The sequence below is a fragment of the Podarcis liolepis genome (assembly GCF_965112155.1).
Source record: "Podarcis liolepis genome assembly, chromosome: 5".
NCBI lineage: Eukaryota > Metazoa > Chordata > Lepidosauria > Squamata > Lacertidae > Podarcis > Podarcis liolepis.
The window spans coordinates 60,320,728-60,336,108 of NC_139556.1; the positions used below are offsets into that span (position 1 = coordinate 60,320,728).

General features: G+C 46.0%; 1 protein-coding gene across 7 annotated transcripts in view; it reads right to left on the reverse strand.

The window, feature by feature from the left end:
• Nucleotides 1-15,381, reverse strand: part of POLL (DNA polymerase lambda) — a 132,673-nt gene that overhangs the window by 116,416 nt on the left and 876 nt on the right. For 2 of the 7 annotated variants that reach the window (XM_083505239.1, XM_083505238.1), the window contains exons 1-9: nucleotides 15,164-15,350; nucleotides 14,139-14,293; nucleotides 13,542-13,839; nucleotides 13,176-13,347; nucleotides 11,539-11,847; nucleotides 10,746-10,919; nucleotides 10,439-10,567; nucleotides 8,093-8,261; nucleotides 6,644-6,769 (exon numbers count right to left, since the gene is read on the reverse strand). In XM_083505239.1, coding sequence (XP_083361365.1) covers nucleotides 6,644-6,769; nucleotides 8,093-8,261; nucleotides 10,439-10,567; nucleotides 10,746-10,919; nucleotides 11,539-11,847; nucleotides 13,176-13,347; nucleotides 13,542-13,839; nucleotides 14,139-14,293; nucleotides 15,164-15,222 — 1,591 coding nt within the window. In that variant the 5' untranslated portion in view covers nucleotides 15,223-15,350. Of the gene's footprint in view, nucleotides 1-4,655; nucleotides 6,770-8,092; nucleotides 8,262-10,438; nucleotides 10,568-10,745; nucleotides 10,920-11,538; nucleotides 11,848-13,175; nucleotides 13,348-13,541; nucleotides 13,840-14,138; nucleotides 14,294-15,163; nucleotides 15,351-15,381 lie in introns of those variants that run through there. The other 5 variants (XM_083505240.1, XM_083505236.1, XM_083505235.1 and 2 more) reach the window with 5 other exon arrangements.

Genomic DNA, 15,381 nt, shown 5'->3' on the forward strand with positions numbered 1-15,381 from the left:
AATTCATGATTACAGAACCTCTGAGGTAGAATTCACCTGCTCTTTATGTGTTCATCCTTTTCATCCTATTTCCTAGGCTTTTCGTTTCATTTATAACAAACTGCATTTACCAACCACTAAATGAACAAACGTACCAGAATGTGTCATGAAATTCTTCCACACCCTATTCCAGAAGGTTTCACAAAGTCACTTACAACCCACACATTATCACCCTGTGAAACTTTAACCGCTTTATCCAAGGGTCTCCTCCTACAGAAGTCCATGCATTGAAGGAGGTTGACAATTATGCTGTGTGTGTGTCAGTAATTTGTTTGAATTTACACAAAACACCATGTATAATTGTGAGATGATATAATTGCAAGAGACGTGGATTTCTTCCATGCTCAGCTGCACGGTGTGCCGTTCCTGGGCAAACATTCCAGGCTGTTCAGCCGCATCTCAGAAGTGATATTTTGCTCATCTAACTTTATCTCAGCGGAAGAGGCCTTTGCACAATTAATTACGATGACAGGCAGGGAATCTAGGGGCTATAGGAGGTCATAAGCTGAACATGAGTCAGGCAGGCGATGCTGCTCCCAGAAAGGCAAATGCTCTTTGGAAGATGCATTAGAAGCAACACGGTACTGGAGGCGCAGGCCTGCTTTACGGCGCTTGTGCCCGCAAATGGAGGGAGAAAGCACCCAGCTTTGATAGTCATGTTGTGAATGGATATTAACACACTGAAATAAATTCAGAGGAAAAAAGCAGTGGGATGCAAGACATGCGGAGAGGTTGAAGACAATAAAACATATTTATTGTAGACAAAGGCAGATTAAGTTGGAACGTGGTTTTAAATACTTATAAGCTGCTCTCAAGGAGCGGGAATGACAGCTATGCTTCACTGTGACAGAAGAAAGGGTGAAAGCAACAGTTTCATGGTGCAGTGGTAGGTATTTAGTGGAACTCAAATAATAAAACATAAACGAGCAATGGGACAAGTTACCGAAAAAAGTTAGGGGATAACCTTTCATTTTCCAAAATATTTTCCCTAACTTTTATCAAAAAAAGAAGTATAAGAGGTGGTAGTCAGGAATGTCTTGGAATCCCTGCTTTAGAGCAGTTGGACGAACCTTTTAGAGATCCCTCAGACTAAGGTGGTGTGTATGCTGCAAAGCCATAGAAGAACAGAAAATTCAGAATAGGTCCCTGGCCATCTGAGAACTTCAGTTTTCTTCCCCTTGTTAGAAGCAAGTTTCTAGCCTATATGGTTGTGAATATATGGTTTCCCTCCCACTGGGAACCATGGGAAATTCAGAGATTTAAAGCAGCTCCAGAGATTATCTAAATTTTTCTCTGGCTGGGGAAAGAAACTGGAATGGGTTGCAGTTCTCCAGCATGCACCCCAAACTGCCCCAATGTGGATCACCCTCTCTAACATGAGAACTCTGCTTCCTTATTGAGAGAGCTGGTTTGTCCTACAGCTCCTAAGGTGCCTTCCCAAGACCCATAGTATTTCATGCACAGGGACTTTCCTGGCCACCGAAATAGTCCTGCAGGCTACGAAAGAGTGGAACCTTCTGAGACCATCACAGAAACATGCACTAGAGATTCTGCCTATAAAAAGGGAGTTAGCAGAACATGTCATTACATGTCCTGACCACAAGAGGACCCCCTTATTACACAATGTGCATGATCTGAATTGGGGAGCCAAGCAACTTGAATGGAGATGCATGAAAATTGCTTGTGTCAACCCAGGATAAAAAGGGAAACTAGTAGCTCTCGATGGTACAGGGTGAGCTTACCAAGGACCAAGCAAATAGTGTAAAACCCAGCCCAGAAAGCAGCCCAGGAAACGTCCTCTTCCAGAGGATGTTGGACTCCAAGTCCCATCTGTCTCAGCCAGCAAAGGCCACCGTCAGGGATGACGGGAGTTGTAGTCCAACAACTGGAGGGCCGCACGTTCCCCATCCCGGTTATAACATATGAACACTGGACAACTGCTGAGATGACAAATTTACCTAAGATTGTTCAGATTGTAAGAGGGAAGAGGAATGGTTGCTGTTTTGAGAACTGCATGATGCCTTTTGTAAATTATTATTATTATTGTAATTGTAAACATCAGTATAATCTTGATGTAAACAGATGTAGTTGTCATATTGTATGAATAATGTCTCATAAACTTGTGCTCATTCAAGATTGTGAGAATACATGTTCTGGTGTAAAGTCAAATGGACGGCAGGTGTGGATTAGCTGTAATTAAGGAGGCTGGTGGAGCAAAAGCTTCTTCTCCCCACTTGCTCCCCCAAAACCTCTTGGAGAGGAAGCTCCAGAACAATGTGGAAGGGGGTCTGAGGAGCTGCTGGGTAGACTCACCCAGAATTGTCCTTTGCCCAAGAGGGCCCCCAAACACCTGGAGAAGCAGGTGGTTGCATGGAGGAGGGGGGAACTTTCCTTCCGTTACCTTATCTTAAGATCCCAAGTTATTCGTCTGTCCTTCAGAAATCATGCCACCAACTTACTAATCTCAAGCACAGATCCCAGCACAACTGGATACCGTGACCTCAAATCATGGAGGTCCACCTTTTTTTTTTAGTTTCTCCTATGAAGCAATTACGTTAACTTAAATGCCATGCCGGATTGCTCAAAGTAGACAGCACTACAAATCTGGCCTTTCCCCCATAGCTCACCATGACATAAACCGGTTGGTCTAATTCAGGCAGCAGCTCCAGAGTGATGAGCTGCAAAGGAAGGAAAGGCTCTTGTGCCTTTAAGAGGGGTTTGGGGCAGGTGGTTCTAGTCGTGCAGAACCAAAAGAGAGCAACACTTACTCAACACTAATATTTAATGGCACAGGAGCTCATTCCTCCCTTGCCTCCTGTCACCCTACAGGTAGGCAGCGTTTCTGTAGGTGTCTGTCCTCCAGACCTTTAGCAACACAGACTGAAATATTCAGTGTAGGGCATATGGCTTCTCTCTGCATTGCAGAAGTGAGGATCCAACCAGCAGGGCTCAAAACAGGGATGGGCAACCTGGGATAAGTCAGTTGGTAGAGCACGAGACTCTTGATCTTAGGGAAGTTTTAAATGTTTGATATTTTATCGTGTTTTTAATATTCTGTTGGGAGTTGCCCAGAGTGGCTGGGGAAACCCAGCGAGAAGGGCAGGGTATAAATAATGTATTATTATTATTGATCTCAGGATCAAGAGCTCAAGCCCCATACTGGGCAGAAGATTCCCGCACTGCAGGGACTAGGGAACTAGATAACCCTTGTGGTTCCTTCCAACTCTACGATTCAATTAATGTAATTGCACCACAACTCCCATCAACCCTGACCACTTGGTCATACTAGCTGGGACTGATGGGAGCTGGAGTCCGACAGCACCTGGAAGTCCAGAGGTTCCTCATCTTTACCTTAAGCACTGTGTTTTGAGAGTACAGACTTTCAGGAAGGAGGGTCCACTTGAAACTGTGGGACCTGGAGTGTATCTTTAGAGAGACACCTGGAGGAGGAGGTGGTGGGGTTGTCCTTCTGACTTACAGCAACACCCATGTGAACCTGCGCTACCAGTAAAACATCCCCAGGTCTCAGTACCCTAGCAAGCATAAGGATCATCTCCTTGAAGAGGTGGGGAGGGGAGGCCTGTGATACAGTGAAAATGCAACTAGTGGCTAATGACTTTGACAACTACATGTGATCTAGCACTGTGAATTTTCTCACAGGGGCCAAGTCTCCCTTCTGCTCTCGCCACAGGCCAAATCTCTGAGAAGAAGAAAAAATCCATTATAAAAGAAGATTACAGTCATCAGGGTTGAATTGAGACCCCCTCATAAACTACAGTGCAGAGGCTCCATTGAGGTTTAGAGAAGCTGCAAGTATGCTGCTGCCCCCAAACTCTTACCACCTGGTTGCCCAAGTGCCCACCCCAGTCATTGTAAAAGAAACAACACCGGGAGGGGGGGTGACCCCTTCCCTGCAGGAGCAGGAGGCTTTGATGATTTGGAGCTGTGGTTAGTGCCTGGGTGTGAATTGTGGCTCCCTGCCACCAGCACAAAGCTACTGACAAAGGGCAGGGAAAGCGCTGTGTCTTCTGAACTCAGATCAAGGGGGGAAGAGCGCTAACAGGATTGTGGTCCAGCAGTTCCTCTAGCTTTACCTTTAGGCAGGCCAGGAATTGCCCTCCAAGCCGCACTGTGACCAACATATCCTACTGAGCTTGTCTTCTAAAGCAACAATACAGTAAGTCAAGATGGAGAGCACTTCAAACGCTTTTACTTTCCCATTAACAGTTCCATCACTCGCCAACAGGCCAATCCACAGAATCCTATTGCAGACCAGCACTGATCTGAATTAGTCCAATTACTGTATAAAGGTTCTTGTTCTACATCTCCATGACAGATCAAAGCGTCTATTGGCTCCTCAATAATATTATATTGGGGGAAAGGTCTCCCCCCCCCCACCTCATACCAGATCAAGCCACCTTTCAATTTAGTTGCTAGGTAGGTTGTATTCCTTCTCCCTTTCCCCTCAAGTTCTTCACTGCATCAGCAATTTCAAATTCCTCTATGGGAGCATTACACAGCATCCAGGCGGTACTTACAGCGAACATGGAGGCAGCTTTAGAATGCCATCCCTGTTGAATCATTAGTCCAACCAAGGATCTAATTCATAACAGAACTTAAAACATGTTAACAGGTTTTATTGTCTTTCAAAAATCACAGCAATCCTTTGTTTCCAAAAGAACAGAGCACAAGGGGACCTTATTGTGCTGATCCCTAAGTGATACACTGCAGAGGTACAACATGGAGGTGGGCAAAGGAGCCTGTGCAGCTAAGGGGATAGCTACAGCTCACTAAGGTGTATTTCCCTAAGGGTCACCTAGTCTAACACAAGAACTGGGAAGGGCCCATGACTCAGTGGCAGAGCACCTGTCCTGCAAACAAATGGTCCCAGGCCTTCGGTTCCTAGCATCTCCTACTTAAAAGGATCATGTAGCAAGAGACTGGGAATATTCCTGCCTGAGACCCCGGGAGCCACTGCCAGTCAGAGTAGACATTATTGGGCTAGGTGGGAAAATAGTCCGATCTGATATTAGGCGACTTCCAATAAGTTCTGACTCATCAGCTAAGGCAAAGTGTATTCTGCTGTTTACATCCTAATCAAGCCATACAGATGCAGGATGTGGTAAAGCACTGTGTCACAGTTCAGCACCCTGAGAACTGCAGCTTCATTTTTAAAAGGGCGGGGGGGACAAGTTTCAAGCCTTTAAGGCTGTGAAGACATGTTTGAAATAGTGCAGGTAGCGCTTTGAGGAGTCTCAGTAGTGTACGGTTTTAAAGCAGCATTTCTGGGTAGATGGACCTCAGTGAGTGTATTTTTATACTGTAAACGCCCTGTGATCCTTGAATGAAGGGCAATATAGAAATTTAACAAAGAAATAACAAATTAGTACAGAATTATGTTTACCTTAGCAAAGAAGTTTGATATTTAACTGCAAACTATATCTGAAACGTTCTTGAGAGATGCTGATTCAGCCTCTTCTTGGTACTCAGAGAAGCATATACCCCAAAGTTGTTTCACTGCCTGATTCTTCTTAGTGCTAGAAAAGTACCTCCAAGTTATTCCATCCAAAGCTACCCTCCTGCTGTGTCTTCACTTCATGCCATTCTCTGCCCCTTCCCTACTGGCTTGCTGCGTTCAGAAGCTCCCGCTCCTTTATTCACCTCCTGAAAGTACTAACAATAAGTTCCAAATCCTGAAACCATACCAAGCTCTACAGTTAGCATAAATTACACAAATAAACAATCCTGTGCCACCATTTGGGGAAGGATAGGATTCTAAAACCTTTAAAACATTTTCCAAGGCCAGCAGCAGGGTTGAAGGGAGAATATAATTTCAGCTAGAAGAGATTAATCCTGAGATGGAAATCCATGACACTTCATTTCTTGGCAAACAAACCACAAACCCCCTCTCTTAGCAGAAAAGCAGCCTCTCCAAATAAGAGAAGCTAGCAGCCTTAAAAGGATGCTACCTTTGCAAAGGTGAATTTAAAACCCATTCTTAAAAATCTATTCATTCCCCCCACCACTCTTCCTCCGCCTTTACATGGGAGTTTCAATGTGCAAAATCGCTTTACAAATGTTCTCATTCATTCATTAAAACTGGCCAGTGAGGTAGGTTAATTTGCCCTTAGTGCCTCTCTAATGGCAATCCATTAAAAAACTGAATCCATTCAGGGCCTTGGGCTTTTCTTCCCAGTAGCAAAGAGAAGGACTAGCTCCCCTTAATCACACAAGTCCTCCTGTCTTTAGCACCTGCAAGAATTTGCCAAGGAAAGCAGACAAGTCTACAGAGGCTGGAAGGTCCCAAGTGAGTCACATGCAAGCACCATGAGGGCATCCTCAAATAGGTCTCTTCCTGTCCTTTGTCACCAGTCCCTCTCGGGGGGCTCCCGGTAAGGCAGCCCCAGGTGAATGAAGATATCCCTCTCAGTGGGAGTAGACAGGGCCATGCCAGGCACTGTTTTGAGGCCACCGGCTCCACGCACCACCCCGCTGCTGAGGGCATGCTCCGACAGGCTCATGCCCCTGGTCTTGGCCAGAGCTCGCATGGAGCGGTTGAAGTGGGCTGAGCCAGTGAAGTAGAGCAGGGCACAGGCAAACTCACTGTAGGGCACCACAATGATGTCAAGGCGCCGGTGGCGCCGGCCTGGTCCTGGCAGACGACAGACCCCGAGGTATTTCTTCTGGCTTCCATTGTCTTCCTGACTCACCAAATCGTCTGTCAGGAAGCCTGTGGAGAAAAGCACAAGTCAGGGAGTTTGGCTGGCAGAGTGCCTGAACATGTGCAGGGGACGGCGATCAAGATGATCTGGAAACCAAGCCTTATGAGGAGCCATTGAAGGAGCTGCGTGTGTTTGGCCTGGAAAGCAGAGGCTGAGAGAAGATGTGACAGCCATCTTCAAATATCTCAAAGGCTGTCACATGGAGGATGGAGCAAGCTTGTTTTGCCCTGCTCTGCAGGGTAGGACCTAAACCAATGAATTCAAATTACAAGAAAGGAGATTTCAACTAAACATCAGGAAGAACCTTCTGACGGTAAGAACTGTTCGATAGTGGAACAGATTCCCTCAGGTAGTTGTGGGCTTTCCTTCCCTGGAGATTTTTAAGCAGAGGTTGGGTGCCCATCTGTCATGGATGCTTTAGTTGAGATTCTTGCATTGCAAGGGGTTGGACTAGATGACTTGGCGGGGGGGGGGGGTCCCAAATCTATGATTCCTTCAAGAATTGTTTTCTGTCCCCACTTAGTGGTAAGCCTGTGCTGGAGGGCCCCCTGCTTGCTAGCATCAGTACTGGGCTCCTGGCTCACCAACATGATTGGTAGGGAGTCTCCTGGGATCTGGCGGACCGCTGTTAAGTCCTGGCCTGATTCTGCAGGGGTCTTCTTATGCTCTTATCAAGATTGTGCGTCACCAGGACAATTCATGGTGTTCAACATACAAGAGACCTGAACTACCTGATCATGATCAGCATTCTGGCCTCTCAAAATATATGTTCTCTCCTAAAAGAACATCTGAGACATAGCAGCTAAACCAGTATCTTGGAGAATGGCAAGAGTAAAGCCTTTCACCAAAATTTGGCTAGAGATAGTGCCAACATACAAGGGCAACGGAGCCTCTAAGAGCAAAGAGTCCAAAATGTGAGCAAGAAGCTAATCAAACCTGCTATATTTATTAGGTTGTAGCCTCATATTTACAGTACAATAGGTGAGAAGAGGCTCTGACATTCATACAGAGAAGTATGTCAAGAAACAGAATCACCCATGGTGTTATATTATGGCAGGCACTATAAACCATTCATTCTTATAAAGTCCTTCATGCAGGGAGCCCAACTATCTACACGGGGGGCGGGGGCGGGGCGGGATGGCTCCTTCCAAAGAAGTCCCAGATACAGGCACTTTTAGTGCTAAGATGAACTGCCAAGACGAGCTCAACATGGCAGTGCCAGATACACATTCTGGATTCCCATTCTGCTGATTTCAGAGTGGTGAAAAGGTTCAGCAGTGTGACCCCTTACCCTGCCCTGCCACATTCCAGCCCCACAGGTACCCTCATACCACTTTTCCGGAGGCTATCAAGCAGCTTGCTGAACACTCCTTGGTGCGAGTGCCCATCGGGGTGAGTCACCAGCACGTCCACATCCCCACAGGTGGACTTTTCCCGCCGGAACGAGCCACACGCGACACACACCAGCCCAGGATTGATCAACTGGGCTGCTTCTCTGACCTGCAGTGAAAGACAGTGTAGAGGAACAGGCAGAGGTGTAGTTGCTGATTTCAAGTATCTTTCCATTCCCATCCACTGTGGTGATTCAATTACCCCCAGCAGTGTGGGTAAAACAAAACAAAACAAAAAACAAAACAAAACAAAGCATACACCATAATTCAAATCCTTTTGTCAAGACAGCTGAATTCTTTTGCTTGTATGAATCATTAAATCATTAAATTTATTCTGCTTCTGCTGGGCATGAGGGAGGGCAAGGAGTCCAGCCCCTTAGCAACAGAAAATTGTACTGAGCCCGACTGGGGTTTGGGAGTTTACTGTAAATGTATCTATATGCTTGCAAATTTAACTTCAAACTCTCACAGTGGTGATAATGAATGCTAAAATTCTCAGGATGCTGAATTACATGAATTGTTATGTATGCAGGTTAACTAACTTGTGACCCATTTGTAGTTTGGGTGACAGGTGACAATAACCCTTCCAAACTATGGGATGTTACTCTGCTGCATAAACAAAGCATTCTGTCCAAAGCTGTAATGAAGCAGGTTGGAAAAGAGTGGGACCTGGGACCTTTTAGCAGAGAAGGGTGGTAGCAAAATATGTGACGCAGCAGAACCAGTCCTAAAGTCACCAGGACATCCAAAATTCATAAGGGATCAGTATTTTGAGCTGGCGTAAGGCTGACTGACCCTGGCACTCTCCTCCTGCAGGGCTGGGCCATTTCCCATTTAATGGAAGGAAAACTCTTGGCAGTGAAGAGCAAAATGTCCTGCTGGAGCAGCAGTCAAACCCTAGACTGCTGGAAATCACATCCCAGTGGGTGGGTGCCCAAAGAAGAGTCCCTCGCCCAAGAGCTTCTCTGCGCCAGCATACTTCTGATGGCTTTATTTAAAAGCATCGCTTGAAGGTGATTTCAGAATTCAGGATTATGGGTATCACGGTGCCAATAATCCATCTTACTAAACAAAGACATGATTGCTGGTTCAGAACATAGAGAGTGGCATGGGTAGAGGGAAAGGAAGCAGTTGTGGGGCTGGGCGGTGGCGGTGGGGGGGAGGGTCTGAGTGCTCCTTGTCAGTCTCCAGGATGATCCTTCATTAGTGAGGGATAAGCTCATTAACCTTTGCCCTGCAACATTTGGGAACAGCTTTCACGGCTTTTCGAATGCAGATCTGTCCCTCTGCATCCTCAATTAAGTTTTCTTGAAAGCAGCCAGCCCCACACAGCACCTTGGGTCTCAGACGGACAGCAGCTAATCCCCTCATTCTCTTGTCTACTCCCTGAGGTGGGCAAGAAATGGGTAATTCCATCAAACCCACAATAGGTCCACTCCCAAGGGCAGGGGCTCCCAAAAGAGCTTTAATCCTGTGCAAGGAATGATGCCCTACCTGGCAACGATGCATTCTTCAGGGGCAGGCACTGTGACTGAGTGACAGTATCATGCTGCCCAGTGCTGCCATGGTGATTTCAACGTACAGGAGAAGCAGTGATAAAGGATCACGTAACTTCAGCCTATAAGCCGACAACTTGCAACCCGAAAACAATTTTATGAACTGCCTATTGGCTTCTATGAGCACCACCCTGGTCAAACCCACAGAAAGTTCAGAAAATTAGAAAGCTCCCTTTCCCTACCATGGGGGGCACCACAAAGATTTTCAAGGTGTTTTTGCACCACTGCTCTGCCATGATGCAGTCTGAGGGTCCTTTTAGAGAAAGACTGGCCTATCAGGTTGGGAGCTTGCAAACAAAGGGGTGAGAATTGCTGGTTTGTAGCAAAAAAAAACCCAAAACAAAACACAGGTAAGATTTCTAGGCTCTCTTTAGAGCTGGGATGAGGAACCTGGGGTCCACCAGATGTTGTTGGGTCTCCAAAACCTATCAGCCAATGGTCAGGGATGATGGGAGCCGGAGTCCAACCACACTTGGAGGACCAAAGCTTCCCATCCCAGTTATACATGTTTGCAGAATCTGGTATGTGCCAAATCGCCAACCTGGAGAGAGGAAAGGCAAAACAGGCAGCAGCTTTGCTCATCATCCTTCCCCTTTGAACTGCCAGGAAGTCCAACTATGTGGGACCTACCAGAATCGTGGCTGCCTCAAGAGCTGATTTGATGAGGTGCGTCATGTGACCTGTTAAGCCTCGACATTGCCCTGCCCACAGTCCTCACAGGGGTACTCACTGTCTGCTCAATTTGGGCAGCTTCTTCACGTGGCATGCGCTCCAGCAAGTCCTCATAATGCTTCAAGCCAATGGCCTGCTGGCTGGTGAGGGAAGCCTTAGTGCGGATGTCATCCAGAGTGCGGAAGCCCTGCCCAGAGGACACACGGGACACGTATAAAGTTCCGTCCTCTAGCACATTAGCAGGTTTTTCCATACCAGTTTCAGCAAGGAAACTAAAGAATTAACTCACATACTGGGTCCTTGTAACAATACCATAATACAAGCAAAACTGCAGCACTTGTTGACAGCAGAGGAGAGGAAATTACCTGCTGGTACCACATCTGAGCAGTCTTGACTCCTGCTCCCCAGATATTGGAAAATACTTCCAGCACTGACACACTCTCACTGATGTGGTCCAGCTTTCGAAGGTGCCCGCTCTCCAGGATCTCCACAATCTTTTCTGCCATCTGCTTCCCAATTCCAGGGATTTTGCAGGCTTCCTGAAAAACAGCCACAAACAGACAGTTGTCCAGAAAAAAGGCTACAATGCTGATTTAATCTGGAAAGATCAGCTGCTTCCAGCTTGGAGATGACTAGGCTCAGCTTGGGCAGGGGGGAATTGGTTCTTGACTCCTGAGGGTATCTAACACAGGCCCTCCTATCCAAGAATCCACCTTCCTAAATTGGGATTTAGAAGTCTATGAATTTTTTGCAAATAAAATCTGATCTTTACTCTTTGACTATAAGATTTTTCTGTCTTTCTCTCAGTGCAGACAGAGACTTCCTCTGCATTCCTTTTAAATGACCAGAAGCATAGTGTAGGCTTTTGCTAATTTCATACTTAAGAAATCTCTCTATACGGTGGCCCACGTAGAAATGGAACGATGCTGCCAAGCCCAGGGAAGTTAAAACACAAGCAATTTGGACCTTACAACAATTTGGACCCATTGTGCAACAAAGCTGCTGGCTAGCCACACAGGATGCAGTGCAGCCAGGAGTTGCAAGTGCGAGGCAGGAGAAGAGAGGCTAGTTGCTCCATAGACTTAATGGCTGCTCCCAAGAACAAGGATTTGCTTTAGAAGAAAAGGATTTGCTTTAGAAGAGATCTATCTGAGTTACCTGATAAGAGGTGATTGGCTTGTGGTAGCTCTTGAGGGCGTTTATGGCTTTTGAGTAACCCAGAGCCCTCCACTTGTCCCCTTGGACAGAGTAGGCTTTTGCCAGCTGCTCCAGCTTCTCTGTAATGCTCTGGTTATGATTAATTTTCTTGCTTGCAGAGGAGTGGGCACAAACCCACTTGCTAGTGGGAAGCGCCACAGAAGAATCTCCTGGCAAAGTGTTTGGGTCTTGGCCTGACCGCAGTGCTTCCAGTTCTCCCAGAGTGACAACAGGCTCTTCCCCTTCAGTTTCCTCGTTGTCCAAGATTGTCTTTGGAGAGAGGTAGAAGAGGAAGCTGTGAAATGTAGCCATTACTTATGCAAGCAATTGCAAGGCACTGGCTCATAATGCACCAAAGGCAGGGAGGCTCTGAAACATTAAAGGGGATTGGTAGTCCCTGTGAGATCCACCACAATCGTTAGATAGGTTGAGAGAGAGAAAGAAAAAGCATAAGCTGTACTAACAGTTGCATATAACATGTTCCTCCCCTCAGTTATGATGATCATCTATAAGAAAGCATAGCTGGCAGAGTCCCTGCAGTGACCATAATGCTATGGATTCATATAACTTATGAAGGTGGCTTTATTTTGGAGTGGTGGTGACGAGTGAGCATGAATAAAATGTCCCAAGTTACAGAAACTTTAGTGGCACAATTTTCTTTTGCTCTCTACTTCAGGCACTAGGGGGCAACATCCCATTATGAACATACCGGGTATTCCATTGACTAGTAGAAAACAGAAAGAATATAATACTTAAGAAGCTGAACAATAACTTACATTCATTACACCTCGTGGTCAAGATGCTATAAGGAGCACATTGTAGTCCATATGATCTTTTTATGTTCTGACTTTAGGGTGCTAACACTGTAACTAATATTTTACTAGCTTATTTTAATATTGCTTCAGAGTTGAGAAAGATTAAAATTCAAGGCAACTGGACATATAGAGCTTTTACACCAGTGTATATTTTTGCCAGATTCTCTGAATGAAGAGGAGACTTGGCATAAATGAACCTCAAGGCATTGCCAAACAAAGACAGCAGCAGAATAACACACATACATTCTAATGCAGAAACAATCTGCCAAAAGCTCCTTCTACATTTTCCTATTTTTGTAACTTTTAGGTGGTCTGGAGTGAAGCTTGCTAGAAAAAAACATACTCAGAGTAACCAAAGGAAGCACATGTTAGGTGCCCAGCTTCTACAATGACAACTCAGCATTTGTTTAATAGAGACAAATTCACTCCTTTCAGAAGAGAAAAATGGCTGTATCTGTAGACTCCACCTGCTGAATCTGTTGTCAACACACACGCCTCGTTCCAATTACAATATTGTTCCCTAATTCTAAGAGAAGCGTGGCACTTTTTCATCTTTGGAACAAAGAGGTGTCAATCATGTCCACACTGACAGCAGTTCTCTAAGATTTCAGGCAGGGTTTTCCCCCTGCCTTACCTGGAGATGCTGGGGATTGAACCTGGGACATTCTGCATGCAATGCAAATGCTCTGTTACTGAGCTACAGCTCTTCCCCAATAAAAACCCTGGCATAACCTACAAAAATGCTCAAAAGCACAAAAATGGGAATCCGCTAAGCGGGCTCACCCCTTTAACTTCTTGCTGTCCTGAGGAATTTGCTGCACTACAGGGAGTGCTGGAAACCTCTGCCTGAGATTCATCCTTCAGTGCCAGGACTGCACTCTCCATTTGAGGCTGGACCATCACGTCATCCAAAAGTTGTGATTGCTGCTTTGAAGTATCTGACACATCCAGATACCTGCCAAGAATCAAACATACAGCAAGGTGAAATCGCTGCTTCTGAAGGCAGCCATTCTATCCATTAAAAGAGTGTGAGAAAATTGAAAAGAAATGAGGAATTCAATTCTCTTTCCTCTGTGTCCATTCCCAAAATAAGAAATGGATTTCCACATAAAACTTGCCACCACATGCTGAAGTAAGAAAGGCACCTACTTCTCTGGGATGAAGAGGCTGTAGCCAGTAGTCTTCAGGATCTGCTGTGCTGCAATACAGGAACTCAGCCAGGATGCCTTCACCAGTTGCAATCCCTGGGGTAACTTGGCTAGTTTGAGAAGCCGGAAAGCTCGGTCACAGTCCATGCCTTCATCCACTATAACATGTGTCACATCTGGGGAAAGATGGCTGCAGACAATTCCCCCATTCTGGACGATCTGCTTGCGGAAGATCTCAGCCCTGGCCTGGCCAATTCCTGCTTGCAGCACATAGGCAGTGATTGGCTCCAACCATGCTGCTAATGAAAGCCAGAGAGAAATAGACTCAGAAAAGCAAGAGTGGGCTTCATGTCTTATCTGAGTGATGGGAGTCTGACGGCTTGAAGCCATAACTAGTATAGAGAAGACCAGATCTCTTGTAGCACACAGATAAGACTTCAAAACTCAATGCCTTCATTTGATTGGAACCTTCCAGGTTTAAGTGATTTTTCCCAAAGTAAACCACTTGCACTAACAGCTAGGCCATAGTAATCTCAAGCAGAGCAGGCCAGGCTGTCTCATAGCTTCACATGGCTCAGGAAGCAAACAGAAAACTCACCTTGCTCATTCTTGGTTTCTTCTTTCAGTACCTTTGTAGGCACTGCCTTCTGTGAATCATATCTGATCTTCTTTCGTTTGGGGAAAGCTTTGACAATTCCTTGGGGCTCCATGGAACATGGATGCCTCCTTCCCAGGCAGGAGTAAGCAGTCTTACTGAGGAAGATGGTAAAGATTGCAAGAGTTTGAAGTGACTTACAACACAAAGGTATCTGTAAACCTGAAATGAAAATCAAGCTATCATATGTCCCATGACAACAGGTGAAACGTAACCTTATACGCAACTTTAGCTAGAGGTGGAAATGAATGAGGTGCAAGACTCTGACATGCCAATAGGGTAACTTCAGTTTCTAGGGGGCATGCCTTAGCTTGTGATCTACCTTAATGACAGAGAATCCTCTAGCAAAAAGGCACTCCCTATGTTAATTCAGTTTTGTGTTTAGAGCTGGCCATTTATTTTTCTGCAACAGGTGAAAGATATCCCACCAAATCATTAATAGGGTCTTATTCGCCTCAATTTGCAAAATGTGGTACATCCAAAGACCAATAGACTTAGTGCTTCATAGCAGTAACATAAGGCCACCTCCCTCAAGAATTCCTGAATACACACCAGCTCCACAGATGCCACTTTTTATTTATATAGCATCCTCAGTGTGCATGGTACTTTACAGAGTATGAGGGCAGGCCCCTGCCAAGGGGAGCTTTCAATTTAAAATTCAACTCAGGGGAACAGTTTGGCTCCAGTTGTTTTTTTTAAGGGGGTACAGGGCAGGCTGTCTTCACTGGAGCCCCCAGCACAAACCAAAACATACATTCCAGGATCTGCTGCCCCGTGGGCCCTCTAGTGGTGATATTCCTGCAGCCACCAGCCTCCCCTCACACTTATCCACAGTGGCACTATAACAGGCAAGGTCCCAAGCAACCACTCAGTTCCTGGCCCATTACAGAGCTGTCACCATCTCTGAGAAGGTCCATGACAGCACGCAGGGAGGTGGTGGAGAAATTATCAGCCTCCTCCTGGCTCACCTGTTGCAGTGCTGCTGCAATGGGCTGGGAGTAGAGTGACTGCTCAGCAATTCATCCATTATATCACTGGTGTCTCAGACAAGCTCACAGGCAAGCCTGTGAAGGGTGCAGGATGCTGGTGACCACAGCAGTGCTGCCACTAGGGAGTCTAAATGGTGGTGGATACAGAGCATCAATCCTGGTGGCCCTGCTGGGGCCCTGAGAAATAAAAGTGGAGG